This window comes from Lates calcarifer, linkage group LG6 (assembly GCF_001640805.2).
Source record: "Lates calcarifer isolate ASB-BC8 linkage group LG6, TLL_Latcal_v3, whole genome shotgun sequence".
Taxonomy (NCBI): domain Eukaryota; kingdom Metazoa; phylum Chordata; class Actinopteri; family Centropomidae; genus Lates; species Lates calcarifer.
Genome location: NC_066838.1, coordinates 24,619,047 through 24,643,594, shown reverse-complemented (window position 1 = coordinate 24,643,594; position 24,548 = coordinate 24,619,047). Strand labels below are relative to the sequence as shown.

General features: G+C 40.5%; 1 protein-coding gene across 1 annotated transcript in view; it reads right to left on the bottom strand.

Moving 5' to 3' along the window:
• LOC108875476 (monocarboxylate transporter 1) overlaps positions 1-16,981 on the bottom strand; it is a 32,791-nt gene extending 15,810 nt beyond the window's left edge. Inside the window, exons 1-2 of the mRNA XM_018664445.2 lie at positions 16,791-16,981; positions 1,618-1,935 (exon numbers count right to left, since the gene is read on the bottom strand). Coding sequence (XP_018519961.1) covers positions 1,618-1,834 — 217 coding nt within the window. The 5' untranslated portion in view covers positions 1,835-1,935; positions 16,791-16,981. The remainder of the gene's footprint in view (positions 1-1,617; positions 1,936-16,790) is intronic.
• Between the last annotated feature and the right edge of the window lie 7,567 nt (positions 16,982-24,548).

Here is a 24,548-nt window from a genome sequence, read left to right as displayed (position 1 = left end):
AAACATATTTATTCATGCAGTCATCTCTGTAAGTATGTAATTAGCTATATTCTATGTAATATGTACAACATACTAATGTAGGAAAAATAGAGAAACAGTTAGCAATAACAGCTTTGCAGGAAACAAGAAATTTCAAAAGCAGAGATGTTGAAATGAAAATATTTTCCAACTCACAACTTATCAACAACTAGAAGTGAAGTTTTTTCACTGTTTTCTTTTGATTGTAACACTTAGTTTTTCTCCTTTGCATAGTGATTGTTTTACCAGTGTTGTTTTTATGCCTCCTCCTAAAAGATACTGCAATAAAAAATCAATGTTATCAATAATTCAACGTGTGCTTTCCACTCCTTTTCTTTTGCTTTGGTCAGACTACAGGAGAACAAATGTGTGGTTGTTTTTATATCTCACTTCCAAGCACTCCAGAAGTATCACTTTCTCATTTTATCTCCTGTCCTGTCTAAGTGTTATTTAAGCTGTGAGAAAGCTCTGAATGAATGGGAGAAGATGAGGGACTGACAGAGCGAGTGGGGAGAGAGAGAAAGAGTGTGTGTTTGTTTTTGTTTTGCTTCAGTGATGGGTGACAGAAAGTCTTGCTCCAGCCCGGACAAACTAGGTTGGATTTACACAAATGTAAATATCAACATACCCTCGTCTGGCGACTGCGTTAACCATTTCTCCTTCAAGGCGAGGAGGCAGCCTGAGCAATCCACTTTTAAACCTCATTTATTATTTATAAAACTCTACATTAACCTTTATATCTTGTTATTATTATTATCATGCTCCAAGCTTTATGGCCTCTGAGATTGTTTTGTTGACTCAATTATTGCATAAAGCCCATTCTGGTCCAGGAGTGCCATGATACTTGAGAGGTTTAGACTGGGAATCTGCAAGCATCAGTTATTAAGAGCTGCTCTTCACCCTCACGTAACTTTACAGAGCTTGAGCAGTTCTGCAAAGACGAATGAGGGAAATGTCCAGTGTCCATCTGTAATGCTCTTTAAAGCTGAAGTCATTAGCCAGTTAGTCAATAAAGGTGCCAAACATTCACTCGATCCAGATTCTAAAACATGAAGATTTGTCACTTTTCTTTGTCTCATATGATAAAATATTCTTCATGGTGTAACTTTTGGCTTTAGGAGACGGCGATGGGACTTTCCTCCTGTATTTTCTGACATTTTAGAGACCAAACAATTGATTTATCAATCAAGAAAATGTCAATTGAACAACAGTCAACAGTCAATTGAAGCCCTAAGGCTAATATACACTAGATTATGTTACGTTATTAGATTAGCTAGATTAGATTTTATCATTCTAATTGCTGTTCTGTCTCAGATTTGTGAAATGTTTGGATGATAAAGAAAAATTTAAAACACAGTTAACCATTTGGTTTTACTCAGGAGCAAATATCGACCTTTAAACTTGAGAGAAATAATGATTTGAACTTTATTGTGACAATGTTTTTGGCCTTATTGCCCAGCCCCCAGATGAAGTGAGTAACGTTAATTATCTTGTTCTGCTTCTTGTAGCCGAGACGTTGGAGAAACTGAAAAAAGTCCCAGTTTCTTGCTGTCATATAATATATTTTTAAGTATTAAAGACAAGAAACACACAGCTCACCTCCAGCGTACATGACAGCCAGCATGATGGAGGAGATCCAGGACACCTGACTGGGCGTGGCATCAAAGATGCTCTCTATCTCTTTGAAGAACACTGTGATGGACTTGGGGAAGGCGTAGGAGAAGCCGATGGAGATGAAGGCCCCCGCCACCACTGCCCAGCCCCAGCCACCTTCAGGAGGAGTGTACCCCACAGGCCCACCCACTGCTGGAGGCATGTTGCTCACGGAGAAGAAGAAGAAGAAGATGGAGAAGATGACGCTGCTGGAGGACAGCTGAGCTTCAGAGGACTGAAGAGAGCTGGATCAGGAATCAAAACCTGTGGGGGGGGGAACAGAGCAGAGAGGTTGTTAAAATCAACACAGATGGTAGGTGGAGAAGATAAACACATACTTTCCTTCTTCTTTTAAATTTGCTGCCATCGGTAAAATGAAATATGGAGGAAAAGAGGGATGGGTAAAGAGCGAGGGAGTGTGGATGTGATCACTTCTTTAATCATAACGCCAGTTCCTGTCATGGTGATAAAGAGCATCTGTTACAGGCTCCATGCTAACATACCAACAGTGGGAGAAGAGGTTGGCATATTCACCTATTTACAGACCAAAGCACAAAGATTAGACCATGAGATTTGTGGTTTTAACTCTGCTTCTCTTCCTGTGAAGATTTCCGAGCACCAGCCTTAGTCATACTTCTTCTTAACTACCAAACTGCTGCTGTAGTTTTTAACTAAATCCACTGATTTAATGAGCTGGAGAAACAAAACAAACCTGCATCTGAAATGTCAAACTCCATATTGTTGACAAATATGCGTTTACTCAAAGATATCAATCAATCAAAGTGTGGTACTGTATGTTATACAGCCGACATTTTGATTTGTCATGGTAGAAAAACATGAAGGAAAGCTCTGTTTAATTAACGTTAATGTTTTTATTGAACTAAAACAGCAGTGATCGCACGAGTGCAGCTGCAACTGACGAATGTTTTCAGTATCGTTTATTTATTTGTTTCTCCCACTCTGTGCATTGGGAATGTATCATTAGGTAATAAGCTTTAGGCTGTCCTACAAAATGGGCCTCAGCATTATGTAATACCACCAGTCTCCTTAAAGCCTCTGTAACTTCTGCTTAAATTGTCTTTTTTCTGGTTCAAGTGGCAATTTCAGAAATGACCACAAACACCAGACGGGGAACCTGGAGCCCTCAAGCTTTGGCTCTACTCATAAAAGTGGTTTGCCAAAAGTTCTCACTATTTCCCATCAGAAATAAAGATACATTTCTCTTTGAACCATATATTCAGTCCCAATGCACCATCCAGTCAACGTACAGATTTATTTTTGTTAGTAATTTTGCTAACTACAGCAAAATCAAAATACTTCCACACACTGTTTCTCAGATGCTTTGGAGTCATGATTATCCGATTAGCACAGTCTTGTTCGCTCGCGTCCTCCTCCATTTTAATCTATTATCTTATTTTACTGATTCAGGTCAAGCTGGAAGGTGAATTTTTAGAGCGCCCTCTGCTGGACAACAAGGCAAACCCTTTCAAACAGTCTGTGACGCTTTCATAGACTGTAAAGTTTGAAGTTTGTTCACAGTATTTATTTTTTCACCCCACGTTCAAACGAATGGTGGAACATCAAATAAAAAGTGACAGACTGTTGGTGCTGACTCACACCAGCCTGATGAACCAGTTCTTTTACTGTAATGATGGAAGAATTCAGACATTTGATCACATTTCCTCAGTAACTACACACTACAATGAAAAATGCTACCAGGAAATCGCTATGAAGGTCAATCAAGTTCATGCAGCCGGTGGCAGAACGCACTAAAAATAAAAATGGCAAACTGGATGTAAAAATAACACAAACAGCCCCTGAAGACCACTGACTGACTGACTGACTGACTGACTGACTGACTGCTCAGCCTCACCTCACACCAGGCTCCTCCAGGCAGCTGGAAACCAAACTGTTTTATATGTCTAATGCTGAACTAACTGCAGCATTTGATTAAATATTTCAATGACATACATTTACAGTTCAAAATTCCCTGGGGCCTCTTCATTGAATGCATCCATCTCAATGTCCTCTTTTCCATTCAGGCCAAACTTAACCGAGCTATTTATGGGTCGGCTCTGACATCAACTCTGCTACTGTTTGGGCCATTTGCCTTAAAGGTACTTTTTGAACCTGGGTCTTATTTTCCTACGTTTTCCCATGATTCCATTCCAGTGCTGAGCAAAAAAGATTATTATTAAAAGCGTATGACAACATTGTGGACAGGATTCCTACAGAGATAGACCTTTATACTAAAGCATTAGATCCTTTTTGTTTAACCAGGAACATGGCGATATATCAATACCAGACTCCATTGACAAAAACAGTAATTTTACCAAACAGAACACGAGGAGCTGTTGAAACACCACTGCCTCCATCTGTTAGTTTGTTTGTGTTAATGTGTGGTACTTCTGCCACCACTGAAAGTCACACAATAACACAAGTATGCTAACTGATCAAGGCAATGCTACTCCAGCAACTCCTGTGTTGTGCTCTATAAAATCAGTGTTTTTGTCAATGGAGTCTGGTATTGATTTATAGAGTGTTCCTGGTTAAACAAAAATGATCTTTCTCTTTAATAAAAAGGTCTATCTCTGTAGGAATCCTATCCATAATGTTGTCAGACACTTATAATAATAATCTGTACGTCCACACTTTAGTGGACATACTTTGATGTGGACATTGCAGCAGCTGTTCAGCCATGGCTGTTTACACTGTTATTGCTCAATACTGCACAGATTCCAAAGATTTTTGTCCCTATCAATCATTTACACCCAAAAACACGAGAAAATAAAGCCTAGGTTCCAAAATACTTCACATGAAAACATTTCAAATTATTCACCAGTGTCTGGAGAAGAAAGAAAAACAGCATGTCCTCGTATTAACTAATGAACAGCCAGACGTCATGCTGCCCTACACGTCATTTAGATCACGCTGTAAACAACCACACTCCACCAATCATTACACCGTCAGCCTGTTACTGTCACTGGTTAACTCGTCTCACATTGCGCCTCGACAACTCGACCCGCCGATGTTCAAACTGTGTGGTTCTCACTTCTGTCTGCTGCTGGTCTTATTTCCTGTCTCATCACCACAGACCAGTTTAAACTGACTCGTGTCTGTGTGATGCACATGTTACATATGTAAAGCATGTACTGAGATAAATATAGAGCAGTTTAAACTTGACTGCTTATAGCCCTGCTTTTGTCCTGCTCTAACCTTAAAGTAAACAAATCTGATGTGTTAAAACGAGCGATATCAGCATGTTTCAGATCATTAATCCTGAGCTTTCAGCTTTATTTCCTTCCTTTAAGGAAGTTTCAGTTCATTTCTGTGCACTTTGAAAACCAGCTCGTAGACTTAGACCTGGATTAAAGGATATCCTTGCTATTAATACTGAATTAAGTGTTGACTGTTAAATAGTCATTCAACTCCACCACTGCAGGTGCAGCCTGTTGAGCTCTCATTACGTTCCCAGTGTAACAAAACTCAATTTTTATTTCCCAATTAACAAAATTATTATTCTTTTTAAAGTTGTAAATATTACACGTTACACCTTTTTTCAGTTTAATTAATCCCAGATTAATAATAACCCTTGAGACTGCAGCAACACACACAAAAACACATGACCACAGCACAACTTTGTGAGGTCACAGTGACCTTGACCTTTGACCTCTGACCACTAAAATCTACTCAATTCATCTTTGAGTCTAAGTGAACGTTTCTGCCAAAAATGAAGATATTCCCTCCAGACACTACCGAGATATTGCTTTTAAATCGAGGTCTGAACGGAATCGTGGATCTGACTAGAAACCTACCACTTCACTTTTTTCTGCATGGGTATGGACTTTTAAATTAGCGTTGAGTCCCACAGACTCCCATAAAAGCACCATAATAAGTCACAATACAGCAAGAAAGATGTGACTTCATGCTGCCAAGCACTAAACCACAGAGCCAACGTAAACAAGTAACTGATAAGACATTATCAGAGTCTGGAGGAGCAGATCTGTGGCTCTGTGCTCTTCAGTAAAATGACTCACTGATCAGAATCCGTGAAGCAACAACACAGACTTTACCGACTGTATCTACACTTAAACAAAACAACTCAATGTCGGCCATATTTGGGATAAACTTGTGTCCAGCTTGTGATTATATAACTCACTACAGCCTGGTGTTTGACAAGAGATGCAGTTCGCTTTCCTCTGCTCGTCGGTGCCTTTTAAATTCCACTGGTTTCTGAATAAACTGCCAGGAGAGAAGCTTTTTGATTTGACTGACATGCTCAAACATACCGGTCAACCTTGGTGCTGCTTTGGCACATCGGTTTGGTCAAGTCTGTGGTGTCACTTGTGTGGTAAGGGTGTGATAGTTTCCACATCACTGCTTAAGCGCCGCCTCAGGACTGTAGAGGCTCAGGAGGAAGATGAGCGGCGGGTAGAGATGAAATCCTAACACATTCCTGCTGGCCTGCACTCGGCAGAGAGCCAACACGTGGCACATGTCATCTTATGTGCTTTGTGGACGGGTTACGTTACTACACACTAAAACAGATATGTGCAGCGTGTACATGGTACAACTCCTATAAAAGGACCGTTCAGTTTCACCTGTATAAAAATAATCTGACCTTATGATGTATTTTAAAGCTACACATTAACTTTTCTGCACACCATCTGCCAACACACAAAGTATCTGACACTCACAGTGAAAAACTGCAGACTGAGTCATGAGAGAGGTCTGTTCCAGTTTCCAAGAATCTGGTCCTAAAGGACTGATGCAACATCAGAAAATACAGATTCACCAGAAAAAGGGGCCTCAATCCAGAACAGCTTTAGACAGAGTGAGCAGACAGAAAAAAGGGCTGTGATGATACACTCAGATCACGAGAATGAGACAAGATTTTAACACAATTTTTATGATTATGTGATTGGAAAAATTGTCTTTTATTTGACTGAGTCACAAAATGCAGGTGCATTTTGCAGATGTGTCCTTCTAACTGAACTCCTTTCCTCAAATGCAACAGTAAAATAAGCACAACTACATCTTCTCTGCAGCTGGACACTGTCTCGTCAGACAGCTTTTCACCTCGACAAGAAAATCTCTCATCAAATTGTAGGATAAAACCAAATTCATCTGGTAAGTCATGACAATTATTATTCACGTGCAAAATCTTGACGATGACCCAGGAAGGCAGACAGGTGCAGGGCAGGTACAGGTGAGGTTTAAGTAACTGGGGAAACTGGGAGCAGGTGGTATGAGTGAGTGGGGAAGGTGAGATGACTGGGACAGGAGGGAGAGTCTGAGGGCATCGGATGGACGGATGAAAGATGACAGTTGGAGACTGTGGCTGAAAGGGACAGGAGGGCAGACAGGGGCAACATTAACAGGATCAGAGCAGCCAAAAGTTAGTCTTCCTTCTTTTCATTCCGGATTATTCATCCTATCTGAGAGGAGGCTTCTCTGTCATTTATTTTGTTTGCCAGTAATCCAGGTCAGAGACTTCAGACTACCGTCAACAAATACAGATGTGTACACACATGACGTCAGAAACCAAACTGTCGGCACACCCAGCCGGTTCCACTTCCTCCTCACTGAACTCCTCTGATGGTGTCAGATACCACACGTTCACATTAGCTACCAAACAGTTGCCTAACGCAGAGCACCGACGTCAACGTGAACCTTTATCGGAAACTTGGACCCCCTCCAAACACGGCACCATCACTGGATGCTAATCAGTGTGTGGCGTGTGCACGGTTTGTGTTTGTATTTATTCAGCAGAAGACATTATCGTCCGCCACACAACACTTCCAGCAGTCGCTCAACACTGAGCCCAGTCCAGAAGAGAAGAAGACCTTTATGTCGCATTTAACCTTCACCTCAAATCCTCTTTTACGCAGCCTCCTCAAGGTGGGAATGTTGCACCGTTATCCGCCTCCTCGTTCTGTATAAAAGGTGTGACGGAGGGTAACTGTGCTCCCACCTTTACACTGGCAGCAGAGGAAGTCACAGAGCGGCGGGACAGACTCGGACCGACACCTATAAAACAGGCTCCAGACGAGCGACTGACCACCCTTGAAATTTTGGCAGGTGGCTGTTAAATCCAACTAAATGTCATACTGGCTCTGATACCACAACCCATGGGCTTTGATGCATTATGACCTTAGAGGAGAGTAAATTACGTATAGTGACGGGTCATTCAGGGGCCATGGAGTAAGACTGGCAAAGACTTTCATGACTGACCCTCTCAAGTTGCTCACACAGAGTTGTTTTCCACACAAGCCCACTCTCCAGTGATCTCACCAACACACACACATGCATACTGTCACATGCCTGCACAAACACTCGTCTCTTCCTCCGGCTGTCACTGAAGCTCTAAATCTTCAATCTGTGGCAGTGACAAGACAAAACCACAACAAAAACAACTTCCAAAGAGGTAAACTCTACGTATCACTGCTAACTGAAAGAGCAGTATGCTGAACATAAGCTCCTGACCTCCTTCACAGCGTGGTCTTCCTGTACTGAGGAGGAATGTGATGACTGCAGGAGTAATGCTGCAGCCGCTCCTCCTTTAGCTTTTGACATGAAACACTCAGGAGGAGGCCAACACTCAAAGCACATATGCATTTGCACGTTTCTATTAACTTTTATACTTTTCACTTCCTCTTTTCTAACTGCATGTTGCACAATTGCAACTTGTAATTTATCTGATTCTGAAAATACACTTTTGGAATAAGATTTGAGTTGATTTTTACAGGCTGCCCAGGATAAACTCTAGAGCTGAGACAGATCGACAGAAAAATAATCAGTTAATCGTCATTTTTCAAGACTAAACACACTCAAACATTCACTGGTTATAGTGTCTTATGTGATAATAAACTAACAGACTTTTTTGGAAATAAATGAAAGAATAATCTGCAGATATACCAATAAAAGTTTTAGTTGCTGTCACAGACAAACAGAAAATCCAAGAAGTTTGGTCTTATCGAACTCTAAGGAGCATTTAAAACCATTAATCACTGAAACTAATTTGTAAATCTAGACGATATATGCATTTTCCAAACTGCAGTTTAGTTTAATAAATGGAAAACTCACACACAGGACGTCAGATGACACCACAATATTCAAGCCTCTCTCTTCATTACGGCACCAAAGCAGTGTGCTGCCATTGGTCGTTTCAGTGGTCTGATCACGCATTTTCAGGTGACCTCTTTTTAGGTCACACACGAAAATAGGGCAAACACACAAACACACACCCATAAATGCTTTTATTTCACTTTTCGTGTTATAGCTTTATAAGCCGTTGTTGGATTTATATGTCCCTCTGCACCAGAGTGAGTGCCATATTCACCAGATCAGAAAGATAACAACCGTCTCTCTGTCTTTCATGATTCAAGTTATGATGCTGACATGAAGCTGTTACAGGTTTCTCATGGAGAGACCTGAGGCCAAATCTGAGCTATAAAAGATCACAGTGTGTCCTTGAATTATTCATAACAAACTGGTTACAACTGGTCTCATATAACACTGCCTCTGTCTACACTCCAGCACAACCAAATAACCTATTGTTAGGATACATCTATGATTATTCCATCTTAAGGAAGCTTCAACGCTCCCTGCTTAACAAAGTCAGACCCAGACACCACCACTCAGACTGTTGCCTCAGTGTCCCTCTATCTTTCTGCCTGACTTTCCACACCAGTGTGTTCCAGCTGTTTGCAGCAGTCAGGACGTCACATCTGGGCGGGCCTCTGTTCCACTAGAGTCTGCAACTCAAGGCAGTCTCTGATTCTGCATTAAAATCTTCATGATTTCAACGGGTTAAGAAAAAAACTACCGCTCCCATGAAATAAAACTACAACTCCTAAAGTCTTTTTTCAACTTTCGAGTGGTAATTTCCGATGTCTACAAACTTCCACAGTGTTAGTGCCTCTCTGTCCTGCTGTTATTACAGACATGTTTGAATTAACTGCGACCCCTGGACTCAGCCATGGACTCACATCTGCTTTCAATTGTGACATTGAGCCCACGAACATCAAGAGATCAAGGGAAATTGTATTCGTTAAAGGGTGCTAAAGACATAAATGCTGTCGCAAAGCTGGATTTTTAGTTATTAGTGTAGTTAAAAATGTTGATGCGATTAAAAAACAGAGGTTCGTTCTTTCTTCCCAACAAAACCCACAGGTCTGGGTCCACATCGACTCTCTATATCAACTTATAACAGCTCATGTAATCCTTGTGCTTGGTAACCACTACCTGTGTTGCCTGACGGCTACCTCACTTAATCGCTAAGGCGCTGCTACTGCCAGCTCTATGTTTCTATGTTGAGTTTGTCTTGGATAATGGCCATCAATAGCAGAATGATTGATTTAATTTTATTATAAATTCAATTTGTGCATGTTCAGAGCAAGAGAACGACAAAGCACACCAGGAAACTACTGACCTTCACCGTCAGTGACAGTGAAAGGTTCCAGGTATGATCTAAGTATGACCATCAACAGATCCTCTCCCTGTCTATTTTCACTGGAAACTACTTGCGTCACGTTTGAAATAAAATAGGTGAGACGCCACAACTCTAGATGAGGCACGAAGGCGTGACACGGGTGTCTAACCTGTTAACATGGGCACTGAAACAAAAACCAAGATGTTTCAAGACCGGTCTCCACCTTCACTGACAGCCAAGTCTTTGGTTCAGACATATCTGAACTGTTTGTTCGCTTAGCAAGGCTTAGGCAGATGCAGCAGAGGCATTAGAGAGAATAAGGAATGTTACTGACAGGTAGGGAGGGCGTAAATGTGCCTCAAGCACTGTAACACAGAAAGGCCAATAACTTGTGATGTAACCTTAATTGTAATGGACTGTAATTGACTGGAAGGTGGACAAATAAATGGTGTAATAAAACAAAAAAAGAAGTATTGTTAAGTTACCTTTTAACTACACAACATCATACAAACAGTTCAACTGGACCAAAAAGAGAAGCATCCAAAACACAGAAGTGAACACAGTTTCCTTATTCTAATTTCCCTTGCTGTGAGTCCACTCGTCTATTTGACCAACCTGTTCCCTAATCCGGGACTGACTCAGGACCAGGAGTGGTCTCTGGACCTGGGAACAGAAAGGTCATTCAAGCACCAGGCTGACAGAGAGAAACTAGCCCTCGCAATTAACTCATGGGGAATGAACAGGGAGGGGAGGAAGGCCATAGTGAATCTGTTTTAGCAGCACTCACAGGGCAAGATATACTTACAACCTGACATTTAACACAAAGAAGGTCAGAAGTTTTATTCTGTACAGACTGTGCTCCTAAATGTAAGTTACCGTCATACGCATAGCTTTGCAGATGTAACTAGGCAGGCCTGACCTGCCAGGTTTTGGTTTTCTACATGTTTAAGTAGTGTGTTTGGGGCTGTAGGACGATAAGATAGTCGACATTTAAACACATCACCATAGTATTTCTTCACTGTGTGGATGCAGGTCTGGAAGCTACTGTATCAGCGTGAACATAAGCAGCTCTGTCCTGCTCTTTTATTAGATTTGAGGAAGTTTACAGTCCAGCGACTGCAGCCAAACTTGGCATTTGTGACAGTGGTACATTTTCCAAACACACTGGTTGGTCCTCATTCTAAAGGGCTTCATAGTATTTCATAGTATTGAAACTGAAACATATTACAAACAATAACTACAAACAAAGCATAATCTACCAACTTCTGCCAGGCTTAAGTATACAATCTAAGCAGCCAAACAGGTTTATGTCACCATGAAATATGAATATGATCTTGTATTTTTCCCTGTCATAATTAGCTCTGCAGCACACGAACAATGTGGTTTCTTTATTTATATATCTGGGACATGTAGTTTTAGCCCTGTTTTTTTTAGCTTTATCTATATTATAATATTTTTATTTGGTTACATATATCTGCAAAATATCACAGATAAAAAAAGATAAGTCCCAATACTTATTACCATTGTGATCCTTGATGTAAAGACAGCATTGATGCATCCAAAACCATACAACCATTAGAATATATATCATTATCAATTTTCAATTTTCCAACGTCTTGAACCACAAACTAAAGAAACAATTATTCAAGGTGGTTTTGAACCTAAGTAAACACAAGTTAGCAACAGTTAACAAACATGCATATTTAGGACTTCCCTGTACAAGGTTCTTGTTTAAAAAGCAGGTCAGCTGGACACACTGTTTTCAATAACCTCATGATGCTAATTTTAGCTTAATTAACTAGCTGGCTGCTGCTGATAAAATCTGCTCCGGAAGGTTCTCATTTCAGCCGAGTCAATGAGCGCCGATTGGAAATGAGAAGCTTGTTTTTGTCAGCGTCTGTGTGATATCAAGGATCCACATTTTTCCAATTCTGAGTAACGAATCTGAAACTTTTATCACTGTAAATATGGTGTAACTTGACGGGGATGGAGCTGAGCACATGGTCGATAGCTGTGCTTCAAAAAATGCCCAGCTTAGGAGCTCATGTACAAGTGGCGCCCTGGAGCGCAGCATGACTTAGAAACTTTTTTTGAAAGTTTTCTGTGTCAGAGCCCACAGCCATCAGTTGGACCAGTTAAAATGGAAAGGAGACAGAGGAGGAATGTGATACGCTAGTTTGGAGCCCATTCTTAATGGGAGGCAGGCTTCACCAGGGGGGAATGGATTTATGTTGCCATCTCCCCTGAGGTCTCGCTGCTCTGTAGTTAGGCGTCTCTGTGTGTTTGTGTGTGTGGGACGGATACCAGTAAAGCAGGACAACTCCTGAAGGAGTTATCAATGAGGCCATTCATTCTGCAGCAACAAGCGCTCCCTTTACCAACGTGTGAGGGGCCAGAGTTACCTGAAAATCCCTTAAACCATAAATAATAGTTTCAGGAGCTGAAATGTCACAAAAAATGTAAAACGTAGCAAAGATCATACTGTGTGGTTTATACTTTTTCAGGCATAACTGGCTGACACAACCATTAAAAGGGTTAAACTCCAGGAGAAACACCGTCACAGCTATGATTAAAGATGCTTTGTGTCTGCTGGGTTTCCCAAATATTCCAAAAAGTGCACAGGAAAGACGGGATACTGAAGCCACTCATCGAAAACTTGTGACAACAGAGAGGGGAAGGAAGGAAGAGGGGGTTAGCGAGGGTACTTCTCATTCCTTCTGTGAATGAGTGAGTGTAGTTTTACAGAGTCATCATGACTGCGTGGAATATCTTTATCCCAGAAAAGTAAACTCTGATACACACCAGGAAATAAAAGACATGAGGAGTGATAAGAGAACAGAGCTTTATGCCTGTTTTACATCCTAACACAGGCCTGGTTCTCACGTACACAGGTATATTGGAAACAGTCCATTTTGCAGAACTAACTTTTAAAAAATACCTGTGTACGTGTGGATCAGGCCTCAGCTTCTGCTGGGTTTACAGCTCAAAGTCTGTATAATACCTGCCAGCTTAGTGCTAACAACCACTTAAACCTCACAGGCACCAACTGATGTTGATGTCTTCTTATCGTATCCTTCTCTCCCACACTTCTATAAGCCTGAGTGCTTGTTCTTAACATGTGAAGTTGTGCGTGACCTGTACATGCACACAAAGCTGCACAGATTTAATATGTTAGCCTTGCTATGTGGTCATGTGAGGAACCTGTGGACCTAAAGCCTTGTGCAAGTCTGCCTGTGCATGGACATAAGACTGAATTTGTCATGGTAAACATCTATGATGGAAATATTACTAAAGAGAAAGATTTTGATCATGTGTAAACTATTTTCATAACCGACTTGGTCGGAGGATTATTTCTCAATTAATCATTAATTTGTCTAAAAAAAAAAAATGCTAGATCAATCAATATTTCCTACAGTTTCAGCTGACATATTCACACAAATTGTTTTGTAGTCCAACAGTGCTTTCACACCTACTTTGGTATGGTCCAAACCAATACAGCAGGTGTGAAAGTTACCTGTGAACAGGGTCCAGATCAAAGGACTAAAAAAGGAAGTCTCGGTCTGGACCAAACGGAACCATGGTTCAGTTCGTTTGCACTGTAAAAACACTTTTTTTGGACAGTTCGGACCAATTACAGGAAGCTGAGGCAAGCTCGCCACCCAATAAAGAGTAGAAGAAGAAAAATAAGTGGAAACTTTACAGTATGGTTAGATTTGGTCCAACCAAAAGAGGGGGTCTCAGTACAGATCAAACTGAACCATGGTTCAGTTTGTTTGCAGTGTGAAAACACCTGTTTGTTTGTTTGTTTACAAGAAGTTGAGGCAGGCCATTAAACAGCAGAAAAATAGAAATAAGAGGAAACTTTAGAGTTTGGTCAGGACCTTCGGACTTTACAGTATGGTCCAAACCAAAACAGCAGTTGTGAAAGTTGCCTGGGATCCAATGTCCACGATCCTAAGTCCAAATCAAAGTCCAAATCCACCTAAATCAATTACAGGAATTTAAGGCAGGCTCACCACCCATTAAATAAGTAGAAGAAAAAAAATAAACGTAAGAGATGTAAAAATTATAAAAACTAAATTCTAATTTGGTCCGTTGAGGAGATCAGCTTGAAAAATATGCATAAAAGTGCTGAAATTTAAAGTTATTTTCCAAGACAATGAGCTGAATTGACAATACAACGTACAGGCGCATACCTGTCCGGACTTTCAGGTATGAAAACACCATAAAATATAATTTCTAAAAAGCTGGAGCCAGAGCATTTTATCTTAAAAATGTTGTAATTACTTGAATGTTGATTAATTTTCTGACTAATTGTGTCAGCTGTAGTGTAAATACACCCCTCCTTACTACAGACAACATGTGTTTAAAGCCAATTTATCATGCAGCCACTCTGCCAGGTAAGAAATAAGAGTTTGAGGGCTTTTTCCTGTTCCCACTAAACCCAGTTTAATCTGTAGAATGGTTAGCGATTGGATTGAGATGCTCATGAATGAATGAGGCCTGGAGACTTACACTCAAACATATGGTTCTACTTGTGGTATTCCCTCTGAATAAGTACCATGCATCCTCTAATACTCATACACACACTATACAGTAAAAAAGAAGAGCGACACACACCACTGACATGTCTCCTCCTTTCTCTGAACCAACATTTCTCATTTACTGGTTGTATTTTCTGCTGCATTCTTACATTTTCCATGACAGCAGCGAGTCAGCAGCGTCCATGGTGAAGGTGCAGCATTTGAACTTTTGCTCATCATTGACAAGTCATGACAGTAAAGATTAGGTGTAACAATAAAGACTGATTGCACAATGAGGCACTCGTGAGCACATTTTGTGCCTGAAACCATGACTGCCACAACTTGTCCCTGAAGATGAAAATACAAGGAAACAACAACTGGATAAGTTGGTTTTGGGCCAGCGCCGATAACCAAATGAGCAAAACCAAGACACTATGATCTGAAACCCGACAATAAATAAATCGTAATGGTCTAAAAACTGACTTTACCTTTTTCAGATTCTGTTTTACTGACACCCAGAGGGAAATATTCAACTGTCAGTCCTCCACAGAGGTCAAAGGTCAAAGTACAACACCCCTGAAAGCTGCTACAATCACACACACATACACACAAACCAAAGGGCAAAATTCCAACATGATACCAGGTCCTACGCTTGTCTTTCTACAAGTCACCCTGCCACAGCAAACAGAAAATGACCTATCATTCACTCACTTTGAGCGCCATACTTGGAGAATATCCCCTGGTTACACACTTATTAATAGACAACAAGCAGCTCGGGCTGTTTGTAGGACAATGGGGACTGTGCATGGGAGGCAGCACGTGTGGCTGTCGTGTGATCTTTCCATTGAGTGCTGACCCTCAAAGAGCTGGCATGTGAAACTCATTCAGCTCAGCGCAGAATAGATAACACATTAGACTGCGGTCAGATGCACTGTCGCACAGACTGGATATCACAGCTATGGCTCAAGATCCCCCCTCCTCTCACTCTCTTTACCCCCTTTTCCACCTAATTAGCTCTGGTTCTTGAACCGGTTCAGTTCAGGAGTCTGGGAACTTTGGTGTTTAGAGTAAAACGAATGTAAACAAGGATGGGTACTAAATGAGGGCGTTGCACAACAGTGGATGACACTGATTACCTGAAGTGTTTGAACTGTTATTACAGCTGTTTGTCACATGGACGAGAGTCAATTTACAAAAAAAACATAACAAAAAGACACAAAACAACCACAGAAGAATGCTGAGTGACAACAAAGAGACATAAAATGGCCACAAACTACCGCAAAAGGATGAAAAACAACTACAAAGACACACAAAACAGACCACAAAAGGATGCAAACTGACTACAAAGAGACAGAAAATGGCCCCAACAGGACACAGAATGACTACAAAGTGACGCAAAGATGCCAAAACGACCACAGTGACGCAATAAAACTAAAAACTGACATACAACCACAGATGACCACAGGTAGACACGAGACAACCACAGAAGGATACAAACGACTACACACAGACACAAAATGATCCCAACAGGATGCAGATAGACCACAAAGATGCCACACAAGCACGGAAAGTGACACATAATGACCACAGAGATGCAGATAATTAACACCACTGAGTTTCCCTGTAGTTACAAAATGACTACAATTGTCGTTTTCAGTCTGAGTGTGTTTCTCCTGTGTAGGTGGGTGCAGGGGGGGGGGTTTCTACATGTCTGTGCCCCGGGGCCCCGTTGTGCCTTAATCCGCCCGTGCTCGGACCCACGGGCGGTGTTACGGCAGCAGGCTGGTTGGATGCGGACGGGGCAGCTCCACCAGCGCTCACACGTGAATGTAAAAATAGCGGCAGCATCACGCCACGGTGAATGAAACCACGTCGGTTCAAAAGGGACCTTCAAAAAAAAACCCGGTATTTTAAATCATGTGTCGTTCTGCGATAACGAAAGGAAACATTAACGACAGCGGAAGCGGAGAGGATAAAGCTGGGGCACGCGTGAAGCTCATAATGGAGGCGCGGAGCGAGCTAATTTACAAATTAGCTGTTCGTTCAAGTTGAGATGTGAACGGAGGAGAGAGGAGGAAAAATTAGCCGTTTAATTCAGCTTCAGCCTCCTTTGTCTCGCGCCGGGACGGTTAGCCCACCGATCGCACACGTTCACCACTCACCGCGGTCACTCGGCGGGGTCGGCTGCGGTCCGGTCGAGGCTCAGTTCGGCAGAGGCGAGTGTCCCCCGGTCGTCCTTGGTCGTGATAATGGCTCCACGTTGACCAGCGCAGCTCAGAGAACCGCTCACACCGTACAACTCCTGGATGTGGGGATGACTCTGAGGCTGCCGCGCATGCGCACGACACCTCCGAGCGGCAGTGGAGGAATCCGAGAAAATGCACGTGCGTGTAGAAAGAGGAAGGACACGCGCAGCTCAAGTTCAATATATAGTAATACATACGAGTATGGAAGACAAAAAACACCATATATTATATTATATTATATTATATTATATTATATTATATTATATTATATTATATTATATAACTATACCTATTGTAAGGAATTAAAAACATGCGTCACTAGACACACAAGGGGCATCACAACAACACAGTTGTCATGGTACAGTATGTTTGTTTTGTTGTTTTGTAATATAATGCAACAAATCGGTGTAATTGTGAAATTACAAAGTAACAGAAGTCACAGTACAGAAGATTCAACTTTTGAGTCCATAACATGTAGATTTGCTTCAGATTTTTTTTCTTCTGTTATGCAATAATAAATCACAATAATAGTAATAATCATCATTTTAAAGAATAAAAATCACCAGTAAAACTTGCCCAAGTAAGTCAGTTAAAACAATGCAAGTATAAATCAAAGAGTTCAGAAACAGCGAACGCTGCCTTGAAGTCAAGTCAATCCTAAATCAAGGACTCCTAAGAGACACTCTATTGTATCCAGATCCGGAGCAATAACCAGAGAAGCATCTGAAGCCAGTCCAGTACAATGACCCCACACACTCACAGCCTCAACACTGCAGCTCAACCAAAACTCCTCTGGCACAGATTCAGTGTTGGGAAACTTTATAAGTTTCAGAAGGCAGTATATTTTGTGGGGCAATTTTATTTAATTGCATCATATTACACAGATCTTCATTTTATGGTGTCCACACCCTCATGTAAGGACATGGTCAACAATTTTAAAAAAATATTGTGTTGAAATCTGGTCCTCTCCCTCTTCATCTGTGAAAAAAAGATGATTATTGCACAAACAGATCAAAAATGACAGTAACACACCCAGGTTCAGAGTGGGGTGGGTTGCTGACAGAGACAGTAAATAATGATCAAATTAAACTAGATTTGACAACATTACTCGTAACTTTATTACAGCTGTAGGAAGAAAAATAAGTAATGCACTCCCTTACATCCTGCACACACTCTGCTGTAATCACCAGCAGCTCAAAAACTACTATGTACTGTAAACTGTCAAGGTATATTTCAGAACTAGAGCTATGTTCATTGGCTTTTTGTTCAATTTACGGATAAATGGATCAAAGAACAAACACTTACAGTGACCTCCCTTCCCCAACAGCAAGAAAACATCTGATAATCAAAGCTTCCTCCTTTTCAGAGGAGGCCAGAGATGTTCATTTTAGAATAGTTAAATCTGTTTATTTGTTTAAATAATCTATTTAAACCGACTGACTTGACGACGAGGGAATCAGTAGTGTTAAAATACTAACTTACTTCCAGGTTTTAGGACTCATTCCTGCAGCTTTCTATTTGAGAAACAAGTCAACGTGAGCTAGCAGCACGGCGGAGGAGGAGCTGGTGCCACAAAAACATTTGTGCGCCACACACCGTCAGATATTTCACAGTCGAATAATCAGTTATTTTTTGAATGCTGATGACGACTTTATTTAATATTTAGTTTGAAAACAGTGTCTTTAAAGGAATATTGTTTTAAAAGGTGCAAAGAGTTAAGTACATAATGTCTGGATATTGAGAAGAAAGGTCGCAATTCAGATGGTAACTGTGATAAAAAGCTCATGACATGATTAGGTAATTAGTTAGTTTATTATTGCCTTGAACCAGAGCTTTAAATCTGAGTCCCAACCCCAACTGTACCCCTCCTCTTTGAGTCTGTCCCCTTTTCTAAACCACCTCTGCTCATTTTCACAAGAATATAAAAGTGAAAGACGATTTTTCTGTCAAGTGACGATGGGTTTGGACGTCATTTTCTCATGTCTCACTCATACGAGAAGTCACTTTCATTGAATTAACATTCCTCATCCTGCTCTAAAAAAAAAAAAGAAGAAGAAATCACATGTTCTCAACCCTGTAATGGTAAATATAATCAGACCTCCCGTCCTCCAACTCACAGAAATAAGATTAACTCTTTGCTCTTTGTTTGGGAAACTATCTGAGCATCTACCTGTGCAGTATAATGTGCTTTTTGTTTATTCACTGCAGCCGTCGCCATCTTGTGTCAAATGTTTCCAGCTGACAGCGCGTTGAGGAAGCTTTTGGCTCCGTGATGTGACAGTCGCTAATTGGAATATTCATTCAGTAGCTGCTAATGAGGAGGAAGAAGAAAGAAAGGGGGGGGGGGTCTGATGAGAGAAAGAGGACACTTTTCTTTGTTTAGAACAAGTTTGAATTATCTTTACATCCCATATCAGGATATCCACACTGTAGCTCTGAGAATCTCCTTTTACTTTTGTTGGATTCTGTCCCAACAGGCAGCCGATTTTCTCCTCAATATTTATCTGGCCTCATACCCTGCAACACAACAGACAGGAAGGCCGAGCTGTTTTCCTAATGGGTGTCTCTGTCTATTCACTGGGCTCACTAAAGAACAATAAACAGTAGGGGGGAAACACACACACACACACACACACACTCCTGTTTTTTGCTTCACCCCAGACGAGAGGGACGGGGGTGGGGGATGGGACCTACAGTAAGATCTGAGAATGAGAAACAGATTTCATTTTGGGGAGGGTTCAGCAGGAGATTTTGGGTGTTAGGGATGCGTGCAGTGAGTGAAAATACTGTTTGCGTGTCCGTGATGATCTCTCGCTGTTTCTTTTTTTTTTTTCAGAAGCTTCTCTCCTTGCACAAGAGGATCCAAGTCATTTTCGCACCCTGAGAACAACACGGTTTCATAGTGACAGATTTTATCGAAACCAGACAAACTTTGAAACCATAAAAAAGTGCTGAAGTGCAGGGTCCTCATGATCCCACTTAAGTAGCACACACACACCGATAAGATCACAATTCAGATTTTCTCAGCTCATGTGTGTTTTAGGTCCACACCCATTACAGGTACAACGTATTTGTTCAGTTACTAAACTTTATCAGAAACAGGATTTCCTTCTTTCTGTTTCCCACCTATCCATGTTAGGACAATGCACTGACTTCCATCCAACACCCTAACCTTAACTTTAACTAGAACCTCAGAAATGACATTTTCCCTCATCAGGACCAGAGCTTTGGTCCCCATGAGGACTGCTAGTCCCAACAAGATAGGTGTTTATACCAGAAAAGGTCCCAAAGAGGCAGTAAAAGCACATGTGCACACACACACTGCCTCATTCACTGCAGCGAAACTGGGTATCTCCACTAGCATTATATATTACTACTACTGCTAAGAATAAGAATAGTAACAATTTTATTTGTATAGCACTTTTCAAGGAGCAAAAAGTGCATCCCAGTGCAAAGACACACCATAAAAAGATAATTACAGATATAAAAACAACAGCTGTAAAAGACAGTGATAGATAAAAGGGTAAAAATAAAATAAGTCTGATGGTCAGAGTCTATAAAGATGAGTTTTAAGACATGATTTTATGACTGAGTCTGAACTGTGAGACTGTTCCCAAGACAAAGAGCCAAGAGCCACTAGAGCAAAAGGTCATCAACCTCCTTGACTTTAACCTGGACTGGATGGAACAACTCAAAGGCCTAACACAGCAAATCAAAGGGGCCTTTGGGGAGGAGTCTCAAGTTCAAACTCCTGTTAATTACACTGACAGGCGAAGAAGTCTAAAGTTGCTTTCATATGGACATCGGTAAAAACTAAACCTGAGTGACTGGTGCGCAGTAAAACATGTGCTCAGGGTAGATTTTAAAAAGTCTGAACTACTCCTTTAAAGTTTGAGGACTGCTATACGTCATTTACAGATAACAAGTACACAAACATCAACACAAAACAAGGTGTACTGTTTGTTTATGTCTGTCTGCACAAACTGAAACAACTTTCTGTCTCTATGGTGACGTCCATAGAGTGTGAAAGGTTAAAAACTGAGTTTTTTAGGTCATTCAGTGCAGATCAATACTCAAAACTGGTTGAACTCCCAGTATTGACCTGTTTATCTCAGCCACTCAGCTGCCAAACTCTTTGGTTTCCCTCACCTTTGTCCTAGAGATAGTTCCTGTCCATTTTCTATGACCCTCTTACCTTTATCCCACTTACGTCTGTCCACGTCTGTCCACGTCTGTCCACGTCTGTCCACATTTAACCCAGGTTGTCTCTGTCCAAATCTCATCGTCACATTTATGTATCACTCTCCTTTTTTTCTCATCTCTTCTTAAGTCAGTATTCTCTAATGCAAGACAAAATGCCATTAGAAACAAAAAGGTCAACAAGTTTTTACATTTCAGCCATTTCAACCATTCAAATGGTGACTGCAGTAACAATAATAGTAATATTATGCAGTTTAAAGTGCTTTATATATCAAAAACAGACAAATTAAACATTAACTAAAATGCACAAATACAAATTTGTGGTACTTGTACTTAAGCATATTCTTTTCAAGCTACTACCTTTCTGAGGGAAATACAAGTACTAACAGAAAAAGTTACTAGTTACTTTGCAAATTAAGATTTTGACAGAACAACCTACAAAATACTTAAAATTAGCTCCATCTTGACTAGCTACAGTGTACTGAATATTAGTCTAACACTCACAGGGGAACTGGGTACTTTTACTGTTCATACTGTAAGTACATTTAGCTGATATTATGTGCATACACTTATGTAAAGTGGTCTTTAGTCTGAAATTTGTATCCAAAAGTAGCCAATGCCAGATCTGCAAACAGTTTTTATTTGTTTTGCTGGACGTCTGTCTTTGTCGACTACAAACCCACCAGTCTGAATTCATATTTTGTTCCTCAGCTTGTTTTTGTTGTTTGTCTTTGTCTTACTTTGTATGTTCTCTCTTGGTTGTTTATGTGTCCCTGTACTTGTCTACACTTGTTTTGTAATCACGTTACTGCGCAATGAAAAAAACAAGCAATACAGCCTTGTGGTACACACACACATGCTTGGCTTATTTCATAATTTAATTAATGGTGGTTGCACTCTTTGGTGAGTTATTGAGCCTCTCTGCTGATAGCAAATGTTTCTGAAAGATACAAGTTATCAGGTGAGGCATGAGAATAATTTAGATTTAATTCCCTTGCACTTTGTGAAAGGGGGATTTGTTTACATGACATTTAAAAATGTGTTCACTCTGATAAAGACTCTGTGTGATGAGGCATTATTTACACTCCACTCCACCAAGAGAAAAAATGTGGAGTGAATCTGAAGACTTTTTCCACAGCAGACATTTTGATTTATCAAACACACATGTAACTAATAACAGTGTTAACTGCTGCATCGCACTGCATTAATAACTGGAGTGCAGCCATTTTTAATTGAGTTTGAATTTATTTTCTCAGGCTTAAATCAAACAAAGACATAAATAACAATGAAAAAGAATGTGCAGAGAAAAAAAGATCAGATGGTCTCTGCTTGTCAGATGTTTGAGAGAATGGAGATTAGACGACTTGCTTTTCTTTAAGTACGAATCTGGGAGTTAGTTTTAAAATAAGTAGTGAGATGATCTGGAAGATTTAACTCCTTGAACTTACATATTAAGCTACATAAAAGGAAAATGTTAATATTATAAAATGCAGGGGTTTTTAAAAACTGTTAAACTGGTGGCCCATGGCCCCCTGGTGGTCTGTGAAGGCATTGCAAACAGTCAATAATGAGGTTTCACTGCTTATTTAATTTTATTTCGTTTAAACACATTTCCACATATTAAATATTGTTTGTGAATAATCAAATTGATGCAAATATAGAAAATTTAGAAAAGGTGACTTTCAGTATTAAAATACTGCCATCTGGTCTATCCTTAGTAGATGTTATACGTTAGACTGTGTCCTAACATCGCATGCAAACGCATAAAGTACAGATTCAAGCAGAAAATATTAGTTTAGTGACCAGCAAGAGAGTTACTACGTGATTTTGTCAATAAATAAAGTGTTTTTGCAAGTTTTGGGGAAAAGTAACAGTTAGTGTCTGAAGGGCGCTCTTAGCTAACGTTAGCTAGCTAGCCAGCACCACCATGGATCTGTATACAATAACCTTATCTCAATCATTTAGACTTGAGACATTCAATATTCTCAGGTATGATCTCCAATGAGCTTTTACACTCCTTTTTTCTTTTGTTTGATTTTGTAATATTTATAACATTCTGCATGGGCAAATAAGCCTGAGTTAGCTTCGTGATTGGAAATAAGTAAGACTGTAATCTGCAATCATTATGGACAAAACCATGTTGGTAAATTGTTTATAGAAATGTGGAATTATAGAGGCCCAAGAATGGACATCCAGGGGACACTACACTGGAAATGCACTTTTGAGAATAGCAACACAACATCTTAACAAACTGTTCTCTATACAAATATATTTTTAGCCACACAGTTGACGTGTCTTTTATTAGATCCAGAAATATAGAACAGATAAATTCATTATCATCGAGTGGCCCTGGTTTTACGTCACACCTGTGCTTTTCCTGCTGAGACAAGTCAAAATGTCTGCAGTGGAAAAGGCCTTAAAAGAAGCAAGCTTGAGATATAGAGGCAGAAAAAATAGAAAAGGAGCTGGTCAGAGAGATTCCACTGCCTCAAAATTCTTGTCCTCAAATATTCCCAAGCTCTTTCTGGACATTGTTAATTCAGGCATGAAACCACACTGTCAACACTGCACTAAACAAGGCAATAAACTATAGTTACAACACAACATAACACAGCTGCATTCTTCTTGTTCTCTCCTCAATGCTGGTTTCATTAAGAGAAGGGTGAAAAAACTGGAAATGCCGCCTATTTGTCACACATTCATTCACTTATCTAAAGTTTGAGAATGACAGATAACCATCTACTAATAAAAGTGTCAAAATATATCAATGAGTTGAAACAATTTTGTGTAATTTGATGAAGAATCTGACCTTTATTTTACCAGTAAAGACATGTAGAGGAATGTTAAAAGAGGTACCGGTGTGGAAGAAAAAGGAAGAGTGGGAAGCAATGCTTGATGTTTAAAAAAAAGGTGGAGGGGATATAAGAGGGTCTGTTGGGCCTAAGCTCTGTGACACATGAGCAAAATGGCATTTATCTGGAATGGTGACACATGAACAGAGAGAGACTTGGACCTCTGAGAAGACTCCCAGTCATCCCGGTCATGGTATTTCTAAGCACTATACGAAGGCAGCTGGACTTGCTTGAGATTCTTGAAGACGTTTCACCTCTCCGTTCGAAAGGCTTTGTCAGTTCTAAGTGACTGGGGTGGAGTCCCAGGCATTTAACCTCTTCTGGGATGGTTTATACCTCGAGATTCGTTGAGGTCACTTGTGATGTGTGTGTTGGAACAGTTTCCATGTTTCGACAACCAAAGAACCAGCTCTCGGCTTAGAAGACTGGTTCGAGAATGGCACCTACACTTTGCTGGTCTAGAACCAAGAACTGCTTAGGTCAGGGGGTTAGGGACAGGTTTATCGTGACCAACAAGACCAACTAAAACTTTGCGACCACCATTTTTTAAAAAGAAGAGCTAGCATACCAAAGTAAAAGAAAAAACAGAGCTAATAAGATGTGAATTACAAAATCTGCAAAG